Raw genomic sequence first — 19,573 nt, 5'->3', positions numbered from 1 at the left:
CGCCTGAGATAGGCACAGGCTCCCCGTGACCCGAGAAGTTCGGATAAGCGGTAGAAAATGAATGAAAATATTTCATGTGACAACACTGATGAAATGACACTATAGTGTAAAGTAGTGAGTGTTCAGCTTGTATAACAGTGTAAATTTGCTGTCCTCTCAAAATAACTCAACACACAGATATTAATGTCTAAACCGCCGGACATAAAAGTGAGTACACAATTGGCCCCAATTAGGCATTTTCTCTCCCCGGTGTCATGTGACTTCATTAGTGTTACAAGGTCTCAGGTGTGAACCTGGAGCAGGTGTGTTACATTTGGTGTTATCGCTCTCACTCTCTCATACTGGTCATACTGGCCCTTTGCGTGAGTGCTGCAGGCACTTGAGAGCTAGAGTTCATTGAGGTAACCATGAATACCAACATGTACTGTGACATACTGAAGCAGAGAATGATCCCCTCCCTTCAGAGACTGGGCCGCAGAACAGTAATCCAACATGATAAATGAACTGTCATGAACTGTCAACAAGTAATCCCCAAACACAACTCCAAGATGAACACTGCTTTGCTAAGGACTGGCTTAGAATGTCTCTAGACCTAAACGCTATTAAGCATCTGTGGGGCATCCTCAAACGTAAGGTGGAGGAGTGCAAGGTCTTTAACATCCACCAGCTCCATGATGTCTTCATGATGTTGATGTACTGGTGAACTCAGGCAGTGCTGTAAAATAATGGTGGCTACACAAAATGTTGACACTTTGGGTACAATTTGTACATTTTCACTTAGGGGTGTACTTACTTTTATGTCCAGCGGATTAGACATTAATGTCTGTGTGTTGAGTTATTTTGAGAGGACAGCAAATTTACACCGTTATACAAGCTGAACACTAACTACTTTACACTGTAGTGTCATTTCATCAGTGTTGTCACAGGAAAAGATATAATAAAATATTTACATAAATGTGAGGGCTGTATTTACTTCTGTCAGATACTGTAACAGTATAACAAGGGAGGCACGGTGGATTATTTTACCTCGCACCTCCAGGGGTCAGGGTTTGATTCCTTAAGTGTGTGTGTTCTTCCATGTTCTCTGGGGCTTCCCTAAGGGTCCTGTAGTTTCCTCTCCCAATCCAAAACGTGTGTTGCAGTCTATTGGTGTCTTTAAATTGTCTGTAGTGCATAGATGGATATGTGTGTGTGCGTTCAGTGGAACGGCCCCCAAAAGTCCAGGGTCTTGCTGAAGGACAGTCAAAAAAAAAAAAAAACACTGAAAGATCTGAAGAGGAAGTAATTGGCAAATTTTAGGATTCGTTTAAAAAAAATTATTTGTTTATTTACTATAAAGCAATGTGACACTGTTCAGCATTATTAAAGTGACATGACATACGGCTAAGTACGGTGAACCATACTCAGAATTTGTTCTCTGCGTTTAACCCATCCAAAGTGTACTGAATCCTGCAGAGGGAGACAGAGCTTAACGAGTAACAAATCCAAAAAAAAAAAAAAGTCATTACTGATGTGTTCCATTCTTTATTATCATCTCTATTATCATGATAAGAGAAATCAGTAGGTTCTGGTAAATATATTATATTCTGTATTGAAATAATCCATTATCAGAGTTTGTAGCATTGCAATAAATAAATAAACAAACAAATAAATAAATAAATAAATAAATAAATAAAAAACCATAAATAAATAAATAAATAAAAGAAAGAAAGAAAGAAAGAAAGAAAGAAAGAAAGAAAGAAAGAAAGAAAGAAAGAAAAATTCTAGCAGGCAGAGCGAAAAAAATACAACTAGTAAAACTACTATAATTATTAGGCTTCAAAATGGGTCAAAAAGGTTTTTAACTAAGTTTTACGATTATTGCGATGTGATCACAGAACCATCAAATATTGTGTTGCAAATAGTCAACAGGGTTGCAAGAAAAGTGTTTAGAAAAAAGATGCAAATTAACTGCCAAAGAATTGAGAAGAATCAAACGTGAAGCTACCAAGAACCCCCTTATCCTCCAGTGCTGTCATATTCCACAACTACTACAACCTACCTGGTGTGCCAAGAAATACAAGGTGTTCAGTGCTCAGAGACATGGCCAAGCTAAGATAGGCTGAACTTCACCACCACTAAACAAGACACAGAAGTTAAAACATCAAGAAATGTATGAATGAATGTTTTATGGACTGATAAGATGGGAGTGACTCTTGACGGATTATGCATCCATTTGGACCGTCAAGAGTCACTCCCATTCTCAAATAGACAGATCCATTTGGACCGTCAAGAGTCACTCCCATTCTCAATCATCTTACCCTATTGAGAACTTGTGGGCACTTCTTAAACGGGAGATTTACGGTGAAGCAAAACATTCCGCTTCTCTGAACTGTGTCTGGGAGGCTGTGGTTACTGCTGCACAAAAAATTACCATCAGTAAATCAAGAAACTGGCAGACATAATAAAAGGAAGGCTTATGACTATTATTGAACAGAATAGCAGCTATATTGGTCAAATGTCAGAAATGTTTATTCGCAACTTTTGAGTTGAGATGGAATTTTTTTTCGTTTAGTTGTATAATAATTCTGCACACTAATAGTTGCCCAATAATTTACATTTACAGCATTTGGCAGACTCCTTTATTCAGAGCGACGTACATACAGTAAGTGCTTAAATCCATAAGATTGGATACAGTAATGCTGGCTCACTAGGTTACATACTTAAGCTACCATTATTATTTTTTCTAACATTATTTGCACATACTTACTTATTTATATTTCAATTGCACATCTATAGTTCAGTTTGCACATTTATATTTCGATTGGCACATTTTTTCCACTGTACATACAACTGTCTTTATCCACTGTACATACAACTGTATTTATTATATATGTGTTCATGTCCTATCATTGCCATTCTGTTTACAGTGTGGAGCTCCTGTACTAGAACAAATTCCTCGTATGTGAAAACATACTTGGCAATAAAGACCTTTCTGATTCTGATTCTGATTCTGATGGTTGAAGTGTCAATAATTGTGCATATATATATATATATATATATATATATATATATATATATATATATATATATATATATATATATATATATATTGTACATTTTAAATTGACCAAGGGCACTGCAGTTTAATAAAAAAAAAATCCACAAAAACTTGCCTAATAATTGTTCACAAAGTGTTGTGTATTTTTATGTCACTGCAGAAGACAATTCATTTTAAATCATATTTATTGCAAAAAACAGTAAGAAAACTTGTCAGACAAATGTCAGGTGAAACCACTACGCAATAATAAGCAGCATCTCCATTTTTTAAGCTCCTCCCACTTTAAAAAAAAAAGAATTCGAAAGTTTACCTAGATAGATTTGTCGTAAAGTGAAAGTAATCATTCCCCTGATTCCCCGAATGTGTTTTTCCACATTCGCCATCCTTGCCACTTCACTAAACGGTATTTCCAGCCAGGTGAATTTTGCATTGTGTAGTTTAATGAAGTTTTCAGGTGTCTCCTGTATGTACATTATCACCATAGCAACAGGTCATACATTTCTAAATGTTATGAAACCCTATTGTTTTGTTTGAAACACATTTCCATTTAAAGGTAAAAAAATTATGTCCTTTTATTACTAAATAGACGAGCTGAAGACATTAAAGCATCCTTTTAGCATCATTTGGTGTAAAACCACTGATTTATTACTGAGCTCCTGACCATTGGATATATTGTGGTGGAGAAAAGCCATGCCGTTTCCCTAGAGTTCTGCAGTCTAAAGCCCTATTCGGACGGGATTAGTTTTGCATGGGGACGTGGAGTAATGCAATTTTACCTCAGGACGTCTGTAGTATTAATTGGCCAATTTGTACGGGACAAGATATCTCAGTAAAACTAGCAGAAATGGGAGGGGTAACTCGCTTTACGCACCACAGTAACCTCCCTGTCGTCATGTGCGTATGATGTTGCTTCCTGTTTCAAGCACCTCCATGCTTGCAAAACGCGGCACTTTTAAACAGGAAATGACGGAATTTTACCGTACATATTTACAGCGGGTCTTTTCGGATGGGATTAGTATAACCTGAGGTAATTTTTCCGGACCTTTTTACAGAAGGTAAAAGTCTCCGTAATCTTTACTGACATTGTCCATAATGATTACCGAGATGGCACATTCGGACGGGACTAAAATCACAGAGAAGCTCTGGTAATAATTACTTTACCCCCCACGTGCCCATGTAAAACTAGTCCCGTCCGAATAGTGCTTAAGTCTCTTGATTGAGGGTAAAATCCTGCAGATGTAATCAGATTACTGTGGGCCGAGGTGAGTTAATGTAACGGACACAGCGTTCGGCTCCAACCGTAAGCCGCTTTCACGTGGATATAAAGTGCGGGTTTTAGATCATGAGGTAGAATTTATGCCGATGACATTCGGTTGATCTCGTTGCCAGGCCTGCAATACTGAAGCGTATTTCAGTTATACAGTAGACCTCAAGATTATTAAATCATCATATATTTGATACAAAAAAACATCATCATTAACCTAAACCTGCGATTTTAAACTGTAAATGATTTTACATACTGTATAAGTATGTTTAAAAGAGGCGAGCACACTGGGATGTCTTTGTGGTGAATTTTAATAAAAGCATCTTACAAGAGATACACACAAAGCAACACCAATAATTGACACTTAAATGACCTGTACAATTAGGCTTTTGCAGTGCATGCATCAGATACATTACAATATTATCGTCATTGTCATCATTAATATGGTCATCAACTTATATCAATACATAAAACATTAAAAGACATGTTTCATAGATCACACTTAGCTTGCCATCTGGGTTTGTCATTCGCTTCAACTCAAAACTACGCAAATAGAACAAGGATGGCTATAAAAGAAATGTGGCACTCAATACGTCACTCCTACAGTACAGAAATAAAAAAAAAAGCCCTCCGGATCATTTACACCTCTCTGAAAGTGCCGGGTCTTATTAGGAGACGCTATTGTCCGAAAGCCTTTTACGAGCCCTATTAAATATAAAACATAGGCCACTGGTTAACTTCGAGTAATGACGAACCACCTCAGCAGTTCCTACGGCTATTCTCTAGCACACAGTACACAAGGTAAACAAAGACTCGACTTTTGGTACTTTGGAGCACTTCCTAGGTTAAACGGCCAAAGGAGACTCATGCGTCCTATAATGTTACCACAAGAGGTGCTCTGTGGGGGCACCAGCACCGGAGGAAGGAGTGGGTCACGGAGTTAATCTCTCCCAGACCTGGGATAAACTGCACTCTTTTTTTTTTGGAGCTTTAAAATACATTTATTAGAAACAGCACAACAAAATATCGTAAACATAAAGATACGTGATCGATTTTTTGAGGCAACTTTGTTAGCAACACCTTTCACTAACTGTACTAATGGTCATCTTGTATCAGTGAAGATGTCTGAACGTTTAAGAACTTAGAAATGAAATTGCAATGGATCAATTAAAATTATTATTAGTTTTTGTTATTAATTTAAATGAATCAAGATTAACATGTTGACTAGCTAGATAGTTTAGCTAGCAGGGAGTTGTTAAAAATAAGTCACCAAATTAACATACCAGTGATGAAAGTTATTTAAACCACTTAACTTTCCACCAAAAAATAATAATAAAATGTATTTATTATTTTCCCCAAACAGCAGAAATACAGCTGATTGGTCAGGTACAGGCAAATGCCTACAATACAAGTAAAAATGCCTGTGGTACAATTCGCTGGGCTGCTACCAATTTGTAGATATGTTGCCTCAAAAAAAACAAAAAACAACTATAAACTATAAATATAGATTAGGACAAAAAAAAAAAAACAACAACAACAACAACAACAACATGTAAATCCATATCTACACCAAGCCCCCAACAAACCACATTTCCCAATATCCCCCTGTCCCAAAGTTCTCAAAGGCACATTAATTACTATTTGTGCAGGATTATTAGAGCGAATCAGTGGCTATGCTTCATCAAAGGAGTCCTATAAATAAATAAGCCTTCTCACATTGCATTATTCTTCACCACAGTTAGACATGTTAGCTGCCATATGAACTCTGTGACGCCAACATGATCCTATTCGTTACAAAACTTCACTTCTGTTTTCTGTTAAGCAGAGATAAATACACTGAGGTGATTTTGTAGAATCAGGTTCAGATCCAAAAATCTGGTTTTGCTCTGAATTTAACCTGAAGATGGATACAACTGACGGGGCGTGTGAAACCCGAAAACCAACAAAACCACCGTTCACATTCGCATGAGCCCTTTTGCAGGAAGCTCAGAAGAAAAGAAAAAAGTTAGACTGTTTTTTATCCCAGGTCTGATCTGTCAACATTAGCACCTAATCTGACCAAATGCTCGATTGCTGGAGAAGTGACATTTGGTGCTAATAAAAAATATTATGAAATGCTTCCAAATAGCATCAGTTGTCCATGAAGACTTCATCAATCAAGGCTATATATTATATTTGTAGAATCTAGTCAAAGTCACTGCTTCACAGTTCTCAAACCTGTCCAACGTCTGTAGAAAGCCCATAAAACACCAATCACACCAAATACAAACAAGTCCAGAAGATATATAGTATGTGACTAAAAACAGGGAAGAGAAATGATGTACAGTAGCAATCTTGAGATGCAGTCCTTGGTGTATTTGTGAAAACACAGGCAGTTTAGAGTCTTGGTGGACGTATCTTTCGGTACGGGTAGAGCACGGGGTCAGAACCCGAAAGGGTTTTGGATTGTGTGCAAATAAATGGTCTGTGTTGGGATCTACGGTGAAGAAGGATGGACTGGTTACAATACACACTGCATTCTTATACAAACGACAACAAAAGCAGAACTTACTCACACTCACTTCTCGTGCTAAGGTGTCTACTGACGGCACCAAAAGCAGGCACAGTTCTAGGGTAAAATGTAACGTGTAAATCTTGTTAACTGCTTTCGCAAATATATGCATATATATATGTATATATATATATGTGGTCAATTGTGGTACTGACGTATTGCAGAAGGCTGCGATATGCACGTAAGCCCTCAAACGGTGCAGGTGGCCACAGTCATGTCAGGAATTCACTGATCAATTCTATTATTATTATTATTGAATATATTGCAAGGCTTTTTTGGAACTACAATATAAAGCAATATTACTACAATATGGCACTTTGTTCATCTTGCAGTGCCAGAGTTCCTCATGGTCACTGAAGTACAGAGTCACCAACGGAACGGAATCTCTCGGGTCAATGTGCAGTTGAAAGGAATTACACCAGAGCAAAGCAGAGCATGAACCCTCTGCCAGTCCGTATATAGAGAGAACTTCATTTCTTTAAAAAATATGTTTAAAATTTCATTGATGACAACGTTGCTTTTTGTGAATATTCTAATGGTAAGTTCTTTTGGGGAGTTTAGGGGTGAATCTGACACTGTTGGTAGTAACCGGAGAAGATAGGGTTGGAAGCTTTGGCGTTCTCAGCGTGGGATGATGGGGGACTGGAAGCTGCTCTAGACTGGCAGCGCTCCTTAATGAACATCGCTAACATTGGCACCACTGGGTGTCCGCTTAGAATGGCAGTTGGGATCACCTTGTTTAGGCACCGTCTTCTCAGTGCCATCACTCGAGGGAACGGATGCCTGTAACTTACGACGTGGTTTTCTTTTCCTGCCTCTGGCCACACAGGGTAGAATCTGTGCCCTTCTTTTATTATCTTCTGGTGACAATGATAATGGGGAAGAAGAAGAAGAAGAAGAAGAAGAAGAAGAAGACAGGGGTGGAGTGGAGGGTGCTGAAGATCCAGAATTGGTTCCTGATTTATTATGAGCTTGGGATGAGGTTTCTGTGCTCATTGCCACAGCTGAGGTTGCATCTAGCTGGGCTTGTCTACGAGACTGAACTTGGGGTGAAGCAGTATCACTTTCAGTGCTGCTAGAGCTGGCTGGAGAAGGAGGAGACTGGATCCGAACCCTGGAAGAATCTGCTGAAGAATGAGCTCTGGCTTTACCTCCAACAGCAGACCCTGCTCTTGTACCCGTTGAGGCCGAAGCAGGAGGGCATGGCTGGAGCCCAAATGGCTGGCCGTACATAGGAAACCCGGGCATCTTCATGGGTGGTTGAAACGGCTTGTATGGCATGTCTCCTTGCCTTTTTCCAATGATGCGATTCCGAGATGGTATCTGCGGCCTTCCTTGGTGTCCTTTTGTTGCCCCAGCGCCGTATTTATCAATAAGTTTTAAGTTGAGAATGATGCGTCCACGCTTGACTTCACGTGGTTTGACCCTGCGGTTCAAAATGCGCACGGTCTCAGAAAACGGAGAGATTGGCAGGCGGGAAACTAAGGAGGAGCCGTCTGGGTTTGCTAAAGGGTCAGGCCGGGGCAGAGGTCTTCGGGACATGCGGTGGCAGCGATGAATATCTTTCTTGAGCTTATGTGAGGCAGCCAGAGAGTGCAACCTGGGCGTCGGTGCCAACGATGACGAAGACGAAGGGTTAGAAGGAAGTGCCGACGATGAGGGAGGGCATGGAGGGGCAAGACGGGTACTGGACGGACGGGACGACATCTCGCCAGCTTGAGCACGTGCCTGGGGAGGAAGAATATTACCTACATATAAATAAACTAAATCTGTACTGTGTGTATAATTCATACAACATCAGATTTATCCACATTTGAAACCTATTTAATCCATTTAAATAGGTTTCATTCTGGTCCCTGGTTATGGAGGTTCTGCTTGGAACCTTTTCTAGGTTGGAACCTTTCTTTTAGAGGATTCTATGTAAAAATTTTAAGGGTATATATGTGTGTGTGTGTGTGTGTGTGTGTGTGTGTGTGTGTGTGTGTGTGTGTGTGTACAATGACAAACTTTCTAGCAAGAAATATGTAAATGTCTGCCACATTTGACTGCTGTCTTTTAAGGTTACTGTATGGAATAAAAAAATCTGCATCATAAAGTCTTTAGAAAACAAACTGCTGCTGGAACTTGATGTCAAGGTTTTGGTAGAAGAAACTTTTCCTGCTTTCTCCAGGGTTCAGCCTTTCTGCAGACCAGTGTAACTGATCCCGCTGGACTGACCTTACATTTATAGGCAGACTATCCTCTGTCTTGTAGAACTTTATGTTAACACACACAAAAAAAACAACTTATAAATTGCCTCAGCGAGCACGCTAGAGCCAAGGTAAGGAAAACGTCAAAAAACCTCCATGGCCTAAAATCATCAGCTGAGATTATTACACTCTGCGTAGTAATGACTGTTATTCCGCATAGTTTGGAAAACACGGGCCAGGTTGGGCAGCTAAATGTTGTTTCCATTCAGAGTAAAAGAGCGATGATGCAGAACAAAGAGAAATTCTAACCTTGAGCATGAAGTTTTTTGGTTTAGGTCCCCGCTTCTTTGGGCCATAAAGCTCTTGCTCTCGTTCCCTGTACAGATGGGGAAGGGGTGGTGGGGTGGCATTAGGATATAACATTACATCACTGTGAAGCCAAAACAATCAGACCAACAAAGTTGTGAGTGTTAAAGTGAAAGCAATACACAACTTTCTAATTGTTCAAGCATGATTTGGCATATACTTTTAACAAAATGTACATTTTGGTGACAAGAAGAACTTCTACTGCTTTTTCCCAACAAAATTTTAACGGCTTAACCAGACGATGCTATTATTGGATAGCTAATTAACTAGCTGTTGTCTAGCTTATGCTCTAGATTAGATTTATAAGTTTCCCAAGTCAATAACTCCTGAGCTAAACGCTGTTACTACACAAATAACACCTCTTTTCTATCGTAGTAATGTAGAGAGGCAGCTACAACCGCGTTTTGTGTAGTAACAGTGTTTAGCTAAGGAGTTATTGACGCGGGAAACTCCAACCTGTGAATATGTGGCCAACTTCCTGCTCCTTCAGTTCTCTCCAGCGCTGGAAAGCTGATCCTATATTAACACGTCCTACTTCTTGCTTTATCGTAAGCCTTTCTTCACTTTCTTATTTTGTTTTTATCCTCCATGTCAATGTTAAAACCGCTTTCTGCTAATGTCACACATGCGCACTGAACACTCTCTCCGCCCATATTGACAGACACGCCTCTTTCTGCTCATTGGCTACACGTTAGTTATGTTTTTGTTTTGTTTGGTGGCCCAAATCAGTTTTCTGATGCATCTCTCAAATATCGGAGACCCTGCCTTTAACACTTTTCTGAAAAATTGGGTTTTGATTAACATTGGAAGCTTTGCTGCGAGCAGAAAAACATGCAGAGGGTAGAGCTTTTCAAAAGTTTCTGCTTCCCACAGGATTACATGTAAAACATGCGCTGGCAGTTTGGAGAGTGTGAAAGCAGCTTAGTTCTGTATTTAGAAACAACAAATGGATTGAACTGGTATCAGAACAAACACAAAGTAAGAAAAGTGTAGAGATATAAATGAAGCGGTGGAACAGATCAGGGGTGTGATTAAAGAGGACGATGGCTGGTCTTGGAACATATCTTTGCCTTCCGTGTTGTAAAGCGAACGATCAGAAACTTACTTCTGCTCGAACGCAGTGATGAGACGATCGTCCAGAATGTTCTCCTCGGGTTCCCATGTGCTGTGCCTGCAAACGAAACCGAATTCAAACAAAAGTACGTAAAAAACCCGAGAAATGCAGACGGCTATGAGACAGGTGGGCTAAAATAATACGGACACGACGTTTACAACACAGCAATGAATTAAAACGTGAAGTTGAAATCTTCATTTCCAACATACTTCAGTGCCCATCCTTTCCACTTCACCAGATACTCGATGTTGCCCTGAAAAAAAAAAACTGCAAGAGTTACTCCGTGTTAACAGTTTATCCCCCACACAAAATATAATTCCCACCATTTGCACCTTTAGACAAGTAAGAATAATAAAAAAAAAAACATACAAACAAACAAACAAAAAAAAACGAATCTCATTCAAAATCATTTCTGTAATGATCGGCCTCAGGTTGTAATCAGCTGATGCTAAGGAACATTAATAATGTCAAAGCTCAACCTTTTCACACCTTAAACTGGATAACGAGATCATCCCTCCATCTTTCTTTGGGTTAGAGACGGGTGGATGACTGTCCAGATGTGGGACTGAAGTTTAAACACAAAACACACGTCTGCCTCACACACACCTACGTGATGTCAGACAGATGTGCTGATGCGATGTATGACACAGTGTGTTATTTATAACGGTACCGCGGTGGCCATGGTGAAAAACCCAAAAAGAAAAACAACTGTGTAAAGAACAAAGTGTAAAGAAGGTGGAATCAATATATATATACAGTGAAATATATACAGGACCTTATGTTACATAAAGCTACACAAACCAACAAGGTTATGCAGAAAGTTAACATTTTCATGGATGTGTGTGTGTGTATGTATATATATATATATGTGTGGGATTTTGGGTAATACATAATAAATGTTGTTAGTGATGTAACATTGTGTGTGAGTGTATGTGAGTGTATGTATGTGAGTGAGTGTATGTGAGTGAGTGTATGTATGTGAGTGAGTGAGTGAGTGTGTGTGTGTATGTATGTGAGTGAGTGTATATGTGAGTGAGTGAGTGTGTATGTGAGTGAGTGTATGTGAGTGAGTGAGTGAGTGTGTATGTGTGTATGTGAGTGTGTGTGTGTGTAAGAGATAAACTAATGGCACCAGAAGGTCACATTTGAGCGCTGAGTCGTGCACACTGCATCTCGCTGCTCTGGGCGTCATGCACCGGGTTTAACACGCCTGTGCACTTTGTTAGCTCTTGATCAACCTACAGTTTTTTTTTTGCAGAACGCAACGCGGCGACGTGTGAAATCCACGCATGCACGCGCTGAGCTTCAAACGCGCTCTTTTCCCTTTTATTACTATTCTTCTTTTATTTTCATGGCTCTCACATCGCACTCACTTGGTGGTGGATATTCGCCGAAACTAGGCCTCCCCCCTCCCCCTCAGTTCTCTCCCCCTCCGCTGTCTTTCTTTCTTTTTTTAAGTAGCGCGCGCCACTCAAACAAAAATGACGCGCGCGGCTTCCTCACCTTTCGCACGCGGCGTTTCAGGATGGCTTCAGCGGCAAAAACTCGGTCTCCGATTGCCGTCAGTTCCATGTTGTTGCTGGTGGGTTTTTTTTTTTTCCCGGACGATTCCTTTCCTCCCGCTGCCCGGGCGGCGGCGACTCTCTCTCTCTCTCTCTCTCTCACACACACACACACACACTCACACACTCACACACACACACACAAAATTAAACATACTCTATAATCAAACGTTATAAACTATAAACAATGTTTTAAAGTCACAAGCAGGTCATTTGGACCAATCAGAATTGGCCATATCATCCGGGTATTCAGCTCTCTTCAGTTATATACAGTTATAACACATATATACACAGTTAGCTTAGCACTATGCTATTGGGGGGGGTACAACCCCCAGACCAACCCCGCCTCCCCTTCTTTTTCCTTCTATTTCGTTCTCCACTCTGAGTTGATTGGTCAGCTCACACGAAGGCGGGACGTGTTCCTTGGCTCTGATTGGTTCTGTTACACGTCCTTCAAGCGTCTCAACCCTGTCAGTTCGGCTCATCCAGCAAAGGTTAATCTGGAGCGGATGAAGCCGTGGCTTTAACTCTGAGGTAAAAAGATTAACAAACTCTAAAGCTGTCACTCTGCTAAAAGTTAAAAGTGAGTTATTACTGTAACTGAAAGTATTGAGCTATAAGAGTTATGGGTTTAGTTTAGTTTAGTTTGTTATTTGAGGACATGCTAACTGGCTAAACGTGTTTATATTTCACGTAGTTAGCTGTAGAAAAGTCTGTCAGGTTGTTTGTCTAAAACGTGTTTGTCTTTCACGTCACACACGTTAAAGTCACGTCTCTGTGTCTCTTTTATTTCTGCTTAACGCTTTACTTTCAGTTTCGTCCGTTTGCTACGCAGGTTCGTGTTTGTCCATCTGTCCTGTGTCTGTAGCGGAATCTCCGTCACTTTAAGTGGTTTATAATTGATGGTAATGCATCTGTTCTCCTGCAGCTTTAGGGTTCGAGCTCTTTGGCCTTTATATCAAGCAGGGCTCTCAGGGCAAGAGTGTCATCTCCATTCTATTGAGGTTTTGTTCAAACCGACCATCAAAAATACCCTCTGGGCATCAAAATTACAATGTGGAAGCACTAAAACCTAGACTACTTGTTCTGAGCAGGTGTTGTCAGTGAACCGGGCCCCCTGGCACCATCTCAGGGCCCCCGGTTTGAGAACCAGGGGCCTAGACTACTTGTTCTGAGCAGGTGTTGCCAGTGAACAGGCTGTAAAACTGTTGGCTAAGTTACAGACACTCATGAAAAACTCATGCTGATTATCTGGGAAACGTCTCTAATAGCAGTCACAATGTCACTGTTTGTGTCAAACAAGTTGTGAATTAGTTGTAACGTTAAAACAGGAGATCATGACTTACTCTGTGCTCAAAGTGATGCTCGCAGCTCCAGTGGTTTTCTCTGTGGGTGAACGAGGATGATGCTGCACAATTCCAGGTTTTTCTTTTTTGGTTGTTGCGTTAAATCTTACCCAGATACAATAGTGCTATTATCTGATTGGCTATTGTGTAGCCTGTTTTTTTGATTGGCTGATAAGTGTCAGGCTCGACTAAGAACTCCAGGGAAGACTTGCTTGGTTCCTGCACGGTTCCATAGAGACATCGGTGCGGACTGATACGATTTGGGTGCTGCGGCATATTAAATATATGATTAGTCAGTTTATCTGATACAATACAACACAACAAACATACAAATACAATCTGTCGTGGGAGAGCGTGACAAAAGACCGACATGAGGAACTGTCACGTCAATGCGTCATACTTGACAGACCTGTATCAAGTCAGTCATCAATATTCAGACGATATGTCTATAATATACTCAGCCATATTCTGTAACATACGAATCTATAGCTTTATGTTTAAATTAGAGCGATTTTAGTTTTTAGCTGTAATGCAAAGCGGTGCTTGGACCCCTAGAATCGCTCCTCAAAAAGGTATGGATGAGAAATTAGAGAAAATTGTAGTTGTGGGATGTACAGGCTGCTTCTGGCTGAAAAATTTTATTCCATAACGAAACATTTCTATCCTAATGAGAGTGTAAGTATCCATGGTGACCCTGCCGTCATCCAGGGTTTGTTGTAAAATCGTATGTTAAACGACTGAAGTCACTGAACCACAGACTTTTCTTCCAGGTCAGAATGCAGTTCCTGGGCCGCATCATTGGGACGGTGAGCAGCGTGTTCACCAACCCGTACCGAGTTAGGGAGGTCCAGCTGTCGGAGTATAAGAATAAAGTGAAGATGAAGCAGGATGGGAGGACGCTGTTGTACAGGGACTCTTCGTCCCAAGCCTGGGATTGTGTCCTCGTCATGCCTGACAATACAGTAGCACTGAGGTCCGTATTACACAATTTCAGCTCTAACACTCAAACACTATTTCTTTGCAGTCTTTGTAATGACTGTGAGCACCACAAGGATGCTGTCATCACTTTTTTAGCTTACTTTGCTGATTTTACAAAGTGCTCTAGTTTCCATCAGCACAGAACTGACTAGAAGTCTTTTAGTCGTCAGATAATCTGCCTGTAGTGTGTCGGAAACCTGAATTTCAGCTTTATTGTGCTATACAGTATGGTGAATGAAGTGTATCATGGGTGTGTCTCGGTGTGTGTGATTGTCTCTACACACAAAACTACATTATTACAAGAGAATTTCATTTAATCAGCCTTTTAAATTCTCTAGATGCTTTCTTTCCCTCTCACCTCAGGTTGTTCCAAGTGACGTCGGAGGAAGACGCTGCGAACTGGTTTCCTCAGTATGCCCTCAAGCTCCGCCCCTTTTACGAAACTCTCCGCCCGCCTCTCAAACCCGAGACGCTCCAACAGATAGTCGATAGTCTACGGAACCACCCGGACTGGAGCTCCGCCCACATCGCCGTATACACCGGCTTTCGGGACTGCCTGAAGCACAACCACGTTTTGAGGTGAGGAGTCATAAAGCAGATAGTGTCAAAGATTAGATAAGGAAAAAAAAGGTACAAGAGTGAACGATAATGACTTTGTAATGACGATAAGGTGGACCAATGTGTCTTTAGTCAGATGAACGTGCGGGATTCTCAGGGCCAGACGCCACTGCACCTGGCATGTGAACGCGGTGAGGTGAGCTGCGTGCGAGAGCTGTTAGAGGAATGCCAGGCTCGCACCGACATCCGAGATAAGAACGGTGACACGCCCATGCACTGTGCGGCCAAGCAGGACTCTGCCGTCATCGTGGAGGTGAGTAAAATCTTTTTGTAGGTCTCAGAGTGAAGGGTGCAGTAGACCGGCGCGTGTATAGGGCCGATGTCGAGACATCTCCATCACTTATGTTGTGATCTAGAATGCTGTGTATCTTGTTATAATGAAAGCCACTGTATTATTTTAGGTGCTGTGCTCTCAGCTCTGTCCCGGTGTGAACGAGCTGAACCTGGTCGGAGAGACGCCGCTGCATGTCGCATGCCGTTTGGGAAAGACTGAGACTGCCAGGGCGCTGATGGGAGGTGGAGCTCAAACCAACATCGTCGGGGGCTCTGGCTATCCAATACACACAGCCATGAAGTACAGCTCCAGGGGGTAGGCACCATTTTTCATGGCAGCAAAGTGGAATTACTCCAAACTCCCCAAAAAGCCCTGCCCACTTTTCATCTCTATATGGGGAGAAAAAGATTCAGAACAAAAATAAAAGAAAGTGCTTTTATCAGAGTGCTCTGTACTCATTCACTCTCTCTCTCTCTCTCTTTCTCTCTCTCTCTCTCTTTCTCCCTACCCCCCTATCCCCCCAGCTGTGCCGAGGTCATCCTAGCTGATGATTTAAGTCAGCTGCAGGCTGAGGACCCGGTGTATGGAGGAACCCCTCTCCACTGGGCCAAGACTGCCGAAGTCAGCAGCACCTCCACAGATTAACACACACTGTCAGACCTGCTGTTTATCCATCCGTTCAATCTGACATGTTTTAAACACGATTTTTTATTATTATTATTTTTTTAAAGATGACTCGCCTGCTGCTGGACCACGGTTGTGGCGTGAACTATCTCAGCAAAACCGGTGACAGTCCATTACACATCCTGTGCAAGAGGGAGCGCTACGAGGCTGCCATGACCCTGCTGACCCACGGGGCCGACCCCAACCTCAAGGGCGAGAACGGGAACACGGCTCTGCACCTAGCCATGAAGGTACACCTGATGTTGAGTGTGTTCAGACCTGGACAGCAGGGGAAATGCAGTGAGGTTATTATTAAGGAGAGTAACTAGGTGACAAGCGACGCAAACACACTATGGTAAATTTTCTGTGAAGTCAGGCCTCAGCAGTATGGAGTCTCCTCGTTATTTAGGATGTTTCTGGATATTTTCTTCTTTGCTTTCTTTACAGTCTGTCGGTCCATCGAGTCCGAGTCACTCAATGTTGTCCGTGAACTAGTGAAATAAATAAATAAATAAATAAATACCCAACAACGAGAAGACGTTTTTAAATGTTGTTCTGTTCTCGGCAGCTGGACAACATTGACCTGATAAAAGCACTCATTGTGTTTGGAGCTGACCTGGAGATCCACAACGACCTGGGAGAGTCGCCGGGTCTGATCGCAGCTCGCACCAGCAAGGGTCAGAGAGAAGTGTGTGTGTGTGAATGTGTGTGTGTGAGTGTGTGTGTATGAGTGTGTGTGTGTGTGTGTGTGTGTGTATATGTGTGTGTTTGTGTGTATGCCTGTGTGTGTATGCGTGTGTGTGATTGAGTGTGTGTGTTTGTGTGTGAGTGTGTGTGTATGAGTGTGTGTGTGTGTGTGTGTGTGTATATGTGTGTGTATGTGTTTGTGTGTATGCCTGTGTGTGTATGCGTGTGTGTGAGTGAGTGTGTGTGTGTGTGTGTTTGTGTGTGTGTATGTGTTTGTGTGTATATGTGTGTGTTTGTTTGTGTGTGTTTGTGTGTGTGTATATGTGTACGTGTGTGTGTATATGTCTGTGTGTGTATGTGTGTTTGTGTGTGTGTGTATATGTGTGTATATGTGTGTATGTATGTGTGTTTGTGTGTGTGTATATGTGTGTGTGTGTGCGTGTGTGTGTATGTGTGTGTGTTTGTGTGTTTGTGTGTTTGTGTGTGTGTGTGTGTGTGTGTGACCAATACTAAGAACTGCTTTAACTTTATTAAACACTAATACAGAACCTAAATCCCTTCCTCATACTGCGAAATGTCATTTTTGCCGGCGACAATAAGATCTGAATTTTAGAATTTATTATATTGGACTAGTGTGAGAGTATTTAGACAGGATGATAGACGCCGTCGCCGATGGTACTGCCTGGTGTCTGTGAGCCGTTTCACCAGGATTCCAAGCTGAAATAGATTTATTTAAATTGGTATCGAGTGTTGTTTAAAAAGGTTTAGGAGAATTTCCATGAACAGTAACCGCTGAAATCCTGCGGTGATGCTAATTATTAACCCATTTCTGCTCAGAATGTTGAGCGGTTTTTGACATAGTAAATGCTTCTCAGGACTCACTTAGTACATTGATATTAGAAACCGAAAAAAAATTATCTATCTATCTATCTATCTATCTATCTATCTATCTATCTATCTATCTATCTATCTATCTATCTATCTATCTATCCATTTATTTATTTATTTATTTATTTATTTATTTATTTATTTCAAGATGAAGCTCAGATACAGAAAAAAAAAAGAGCCTAAATGGGTTAAAGACATTTAACATCTCTCTCTGTGTCTCTCTCTCACCCCCCTCCATCACCCACTATTACCTTTCCAACCATGTTTGGTGTGTGTGTTCTTGATGCATGTGCCTGTGTGTGTGTGTGTGTGTGTGTGTGTGTGTGTGTGTGTGTGTGTGTGTGTGTGTGTGTGTTCTTGATGCATGTGCCTGTGTGTGTGGTTTGGGTTTTGCGGCTGCATGTTTCGGACCCTTGGCTTTGCTTTAAGGCTCCAACCGTAAGGTGTTGCTGAAGATGCTGCAATGCGTCGGGGTCGAGCGATGTCACCCCCCCTCCACCGACTTCCTAACCCCCATCAACAACAGAGCCCCTCCCCCATCCATAGGTAAAAAAGCTAAACTCCTCCTTTTATCTGGAGTCTGGACCCTTTCCATCCCTCCTACATCTTCTCTTGCAAGCTTTATACCTGTGTCTGTTTGTGTAAATATTGTTTCTGTTGTTAACGTGTGATAAAATCCGGAAAAGTCGGAAATGTTGTTCACTCGGTACAAAACAAAAGCTCGTGACGTGTCCGAGTTTTGCTTCATTTTTCTCTTTTCATTTCTCTTTTTGTTTTAATGGGACTATGTTTCTTCTGTTGAAGATTTTCCTTAAGCAGTGTTTTTGTGAATATTTTGCGGAGCCCTGACTGACCGTCTGACATCAGCTGTGATTTTTGCCATCAGGGTTTAACGACCTTGTCCACGCGGCGGCCGCGATCTCCGCCATCAGCCGAGGCTACGTAGAAGTGGACGGTCTCAGGACAAGCAAAAAGTAGGTAGAAGAAGAATCCTGCGTTTTTCTCCACTGATGACGTTAATGCTGGGGCAGTGTATTGATGTGATGCTTTAACATAAACTAATGCTTGTTTCTGATTGGCTGATGGGTGATGGATTAAAAATAAAAGTTTAAAACGTGTGCTTCTGTCAGTTTGACATTGACAGTATGACTAACATCACGGCATACTAACTAACTGATGACTTTTACATTCAACTACACCTGGTTTCTGTCTGTCTGTACAGCGTGGACAGATTGCTGTGTCTGGATGGAGGAGGTATCAAGGGCCTGGTTCTGATCCAGATGCTGATTGCGTTGGAGAAGGAAGCGGGTCGGCCAGTCCGAGAGCTCTTCGACTGGGTGGCTGGGACCAGCACCGGCGGCATCCTGGCTCTGGCTGTCACTCACGGTCAGCGCACACAAGAGATTAAATCTGAAGACACAAGTGCTGACTTTTATTACTTCTTTTCATGTTTGAAGCAGAGATCTGACCTGTCGCACTGTCTGTGTCTGTCTGTGTCTGTGTGTGTCTGTGTGTGTGTGTGTGTGTGTGTGTGTGTGTGTGTGTGTGTGTGTGTGTGTGTGTAGGTAAATCAATGGAGTACCTGCGCTGCCTGTATTTCCGGATGAAGGACCAGGTGTTTAAAGGCTCGCGGCCGTACGAGTCAGCACCGCTGGAGGATTTCCTCAAGCAGGAGTTCGGAGAGGAAACTAAGATGACTGATGTCAGACACCCAAAGTAAGTGTGTGTGTGTGTGTGTGTGTGAGAGAGAGAGAGAGAGAGAGAGAGAGAGAGAGAGAGAGAGAGAGAGAGAGAAAGAAATTATCCTCATACACAGTACAGACAAATCATAATGTTTATGTGAGGACAGATTGAAAAACGATAATGTGTTTTAAAAGAAATCTCTGTGTGTGTGTGTGTCTCTCTCTCTCTCTGTCTCTCTCTCTGTCTCTCTCTGTCTCTCACTGTCTGGTCTCTCTCTCTCTCTCTCTCTCTCTCACACTCTCTCGCTCAGAGTGATGGTCACTACTGTTTTAGCGGACAGACATCCCGGG

At 41.7% G+C, this 19,573-nt stretch overlaps 2 protein-coding genes across 10 annotated transcripts in view; one reads left to right on the top strand and one right to left on the bottom strand.

The window, feature by feature from the left end:
• Positions 1-4,597: 4,597 nt before the first annotated feature.
• Positions 4,598-12,347, bottom strand: cbx6a (chromobox homolog 6a). 2 transcript variants are annotated; one of them, XM_047815614.1, is made up of 5 exons: positions 12,028-12,347; positions 10,734-10,777; positions 10,516-10,581; positions 9,354-9,420; positions 4,598-8,583 (listed from the first exon to the last, which is right to left on the bottom strand). In XM_047815614.1, exons 1-5 carry the CDS (start codon positions 12,094-12,096, stop codon positions 7,528-7,530), a joined length of 1,302 nt encoding a protein of 433 aa, XP_047671570.1. In that variant the 5' UTR covers positions 12,097-12,347; the 3' UTR covers positions 4,598-7,527. The 2 variants fall into 2 exon arrangements, with proteins under 2 accessions (XP_047671570.1, XP_047671571.1); XM_047815615.1 differs by having other exon boundaries at positions 10,734-10,791; positions 12,028-12,324.
• A 133-nt stretch (positions 12,348-12,480) lies between these two features.
• pla2g6 (phospholipase A2, group VI (cytosolic, calcium-independent)) overlaps positions 12,481-19,573 on the top strand; it is an 8,994-nt gene continuing 1,901 nt past the window's right edge. The window contains exons 1-13 of one of the 8 annotated variants that reach the window (XM_047815601.1): positions 12,481-12,620; positions 14,203-14,405; positions 14,774-14,989; positions 15,101-15,281; positions 15,430-15,617; positions 15,827-15,923; positions 16,034-16,216; positions 16,531-16,642; positions 17,970-18,086; positions 18,427-18,514; positions 18,763-18,926; positions 19,106-19,256; positions 19,534-19,573. The exon at positions 19,534-19,573 is cut by the window's right edge and continues 97 nt beyond it. In XM_047815601.1, the coding sequence (XP_047671557.1) occupies positions 14,209-14,405; positions 14,774-14,989; positions 15,101-15,281; positions 15,430-15,617; positions 15,827-15,923; positions 16,034-16,216; positions 16,531-16,642; positions 17,970-18,086; positions 18,427-18,514; positions 18,763-18,926; positions 19,106-19,256; positions 19,534-19,573 (1,734 nt within the window). In that variant the 5' untranslated portion in view covers positions 12,481-12,620; positions 14,203-14,208. Of the gene's footprint in view, positions 12,670-14,189; positions 14,406-14,773; positions 14,990-15,100; positions 15,282-15,429; positions 15,618-15,826; positions 15,924-16,033; positions 16,217-16,530; positions 16,643-17,969; positions 18,087-18,426; positions 18,515-18,762; positions 18,927-19,105; positions 19,257-19,533 lie in introns of all 8 variants that reach the window. The other 7 variants (XM_027168475.2, XM_047815604.1, XM_027168478.2 and 4 more) reach the window with 7 other exon arrangements.

Source organism: Tachysurus fulvidraco, chromosome 1 (assembly GCF_022655615.1).
Source record: "Tachysurus fulvidraco isolate hzauxx_2018 chromosome 1, HZAU_PFXX_2.0, whole genome shotgun sequence".
Classification (NCBI taxonomy): Eukaryota; Metazoa; Chordata; class Actinopteri; order Siluriformes; family Bagridae; genus Tachysurus; species Tachysurus fulvidraco.
The sequence above is the reverse complement of the archived record's forward strand: the minus strand, read 5'-3'. Positions and strand labels throughout refer to the sequence as shown.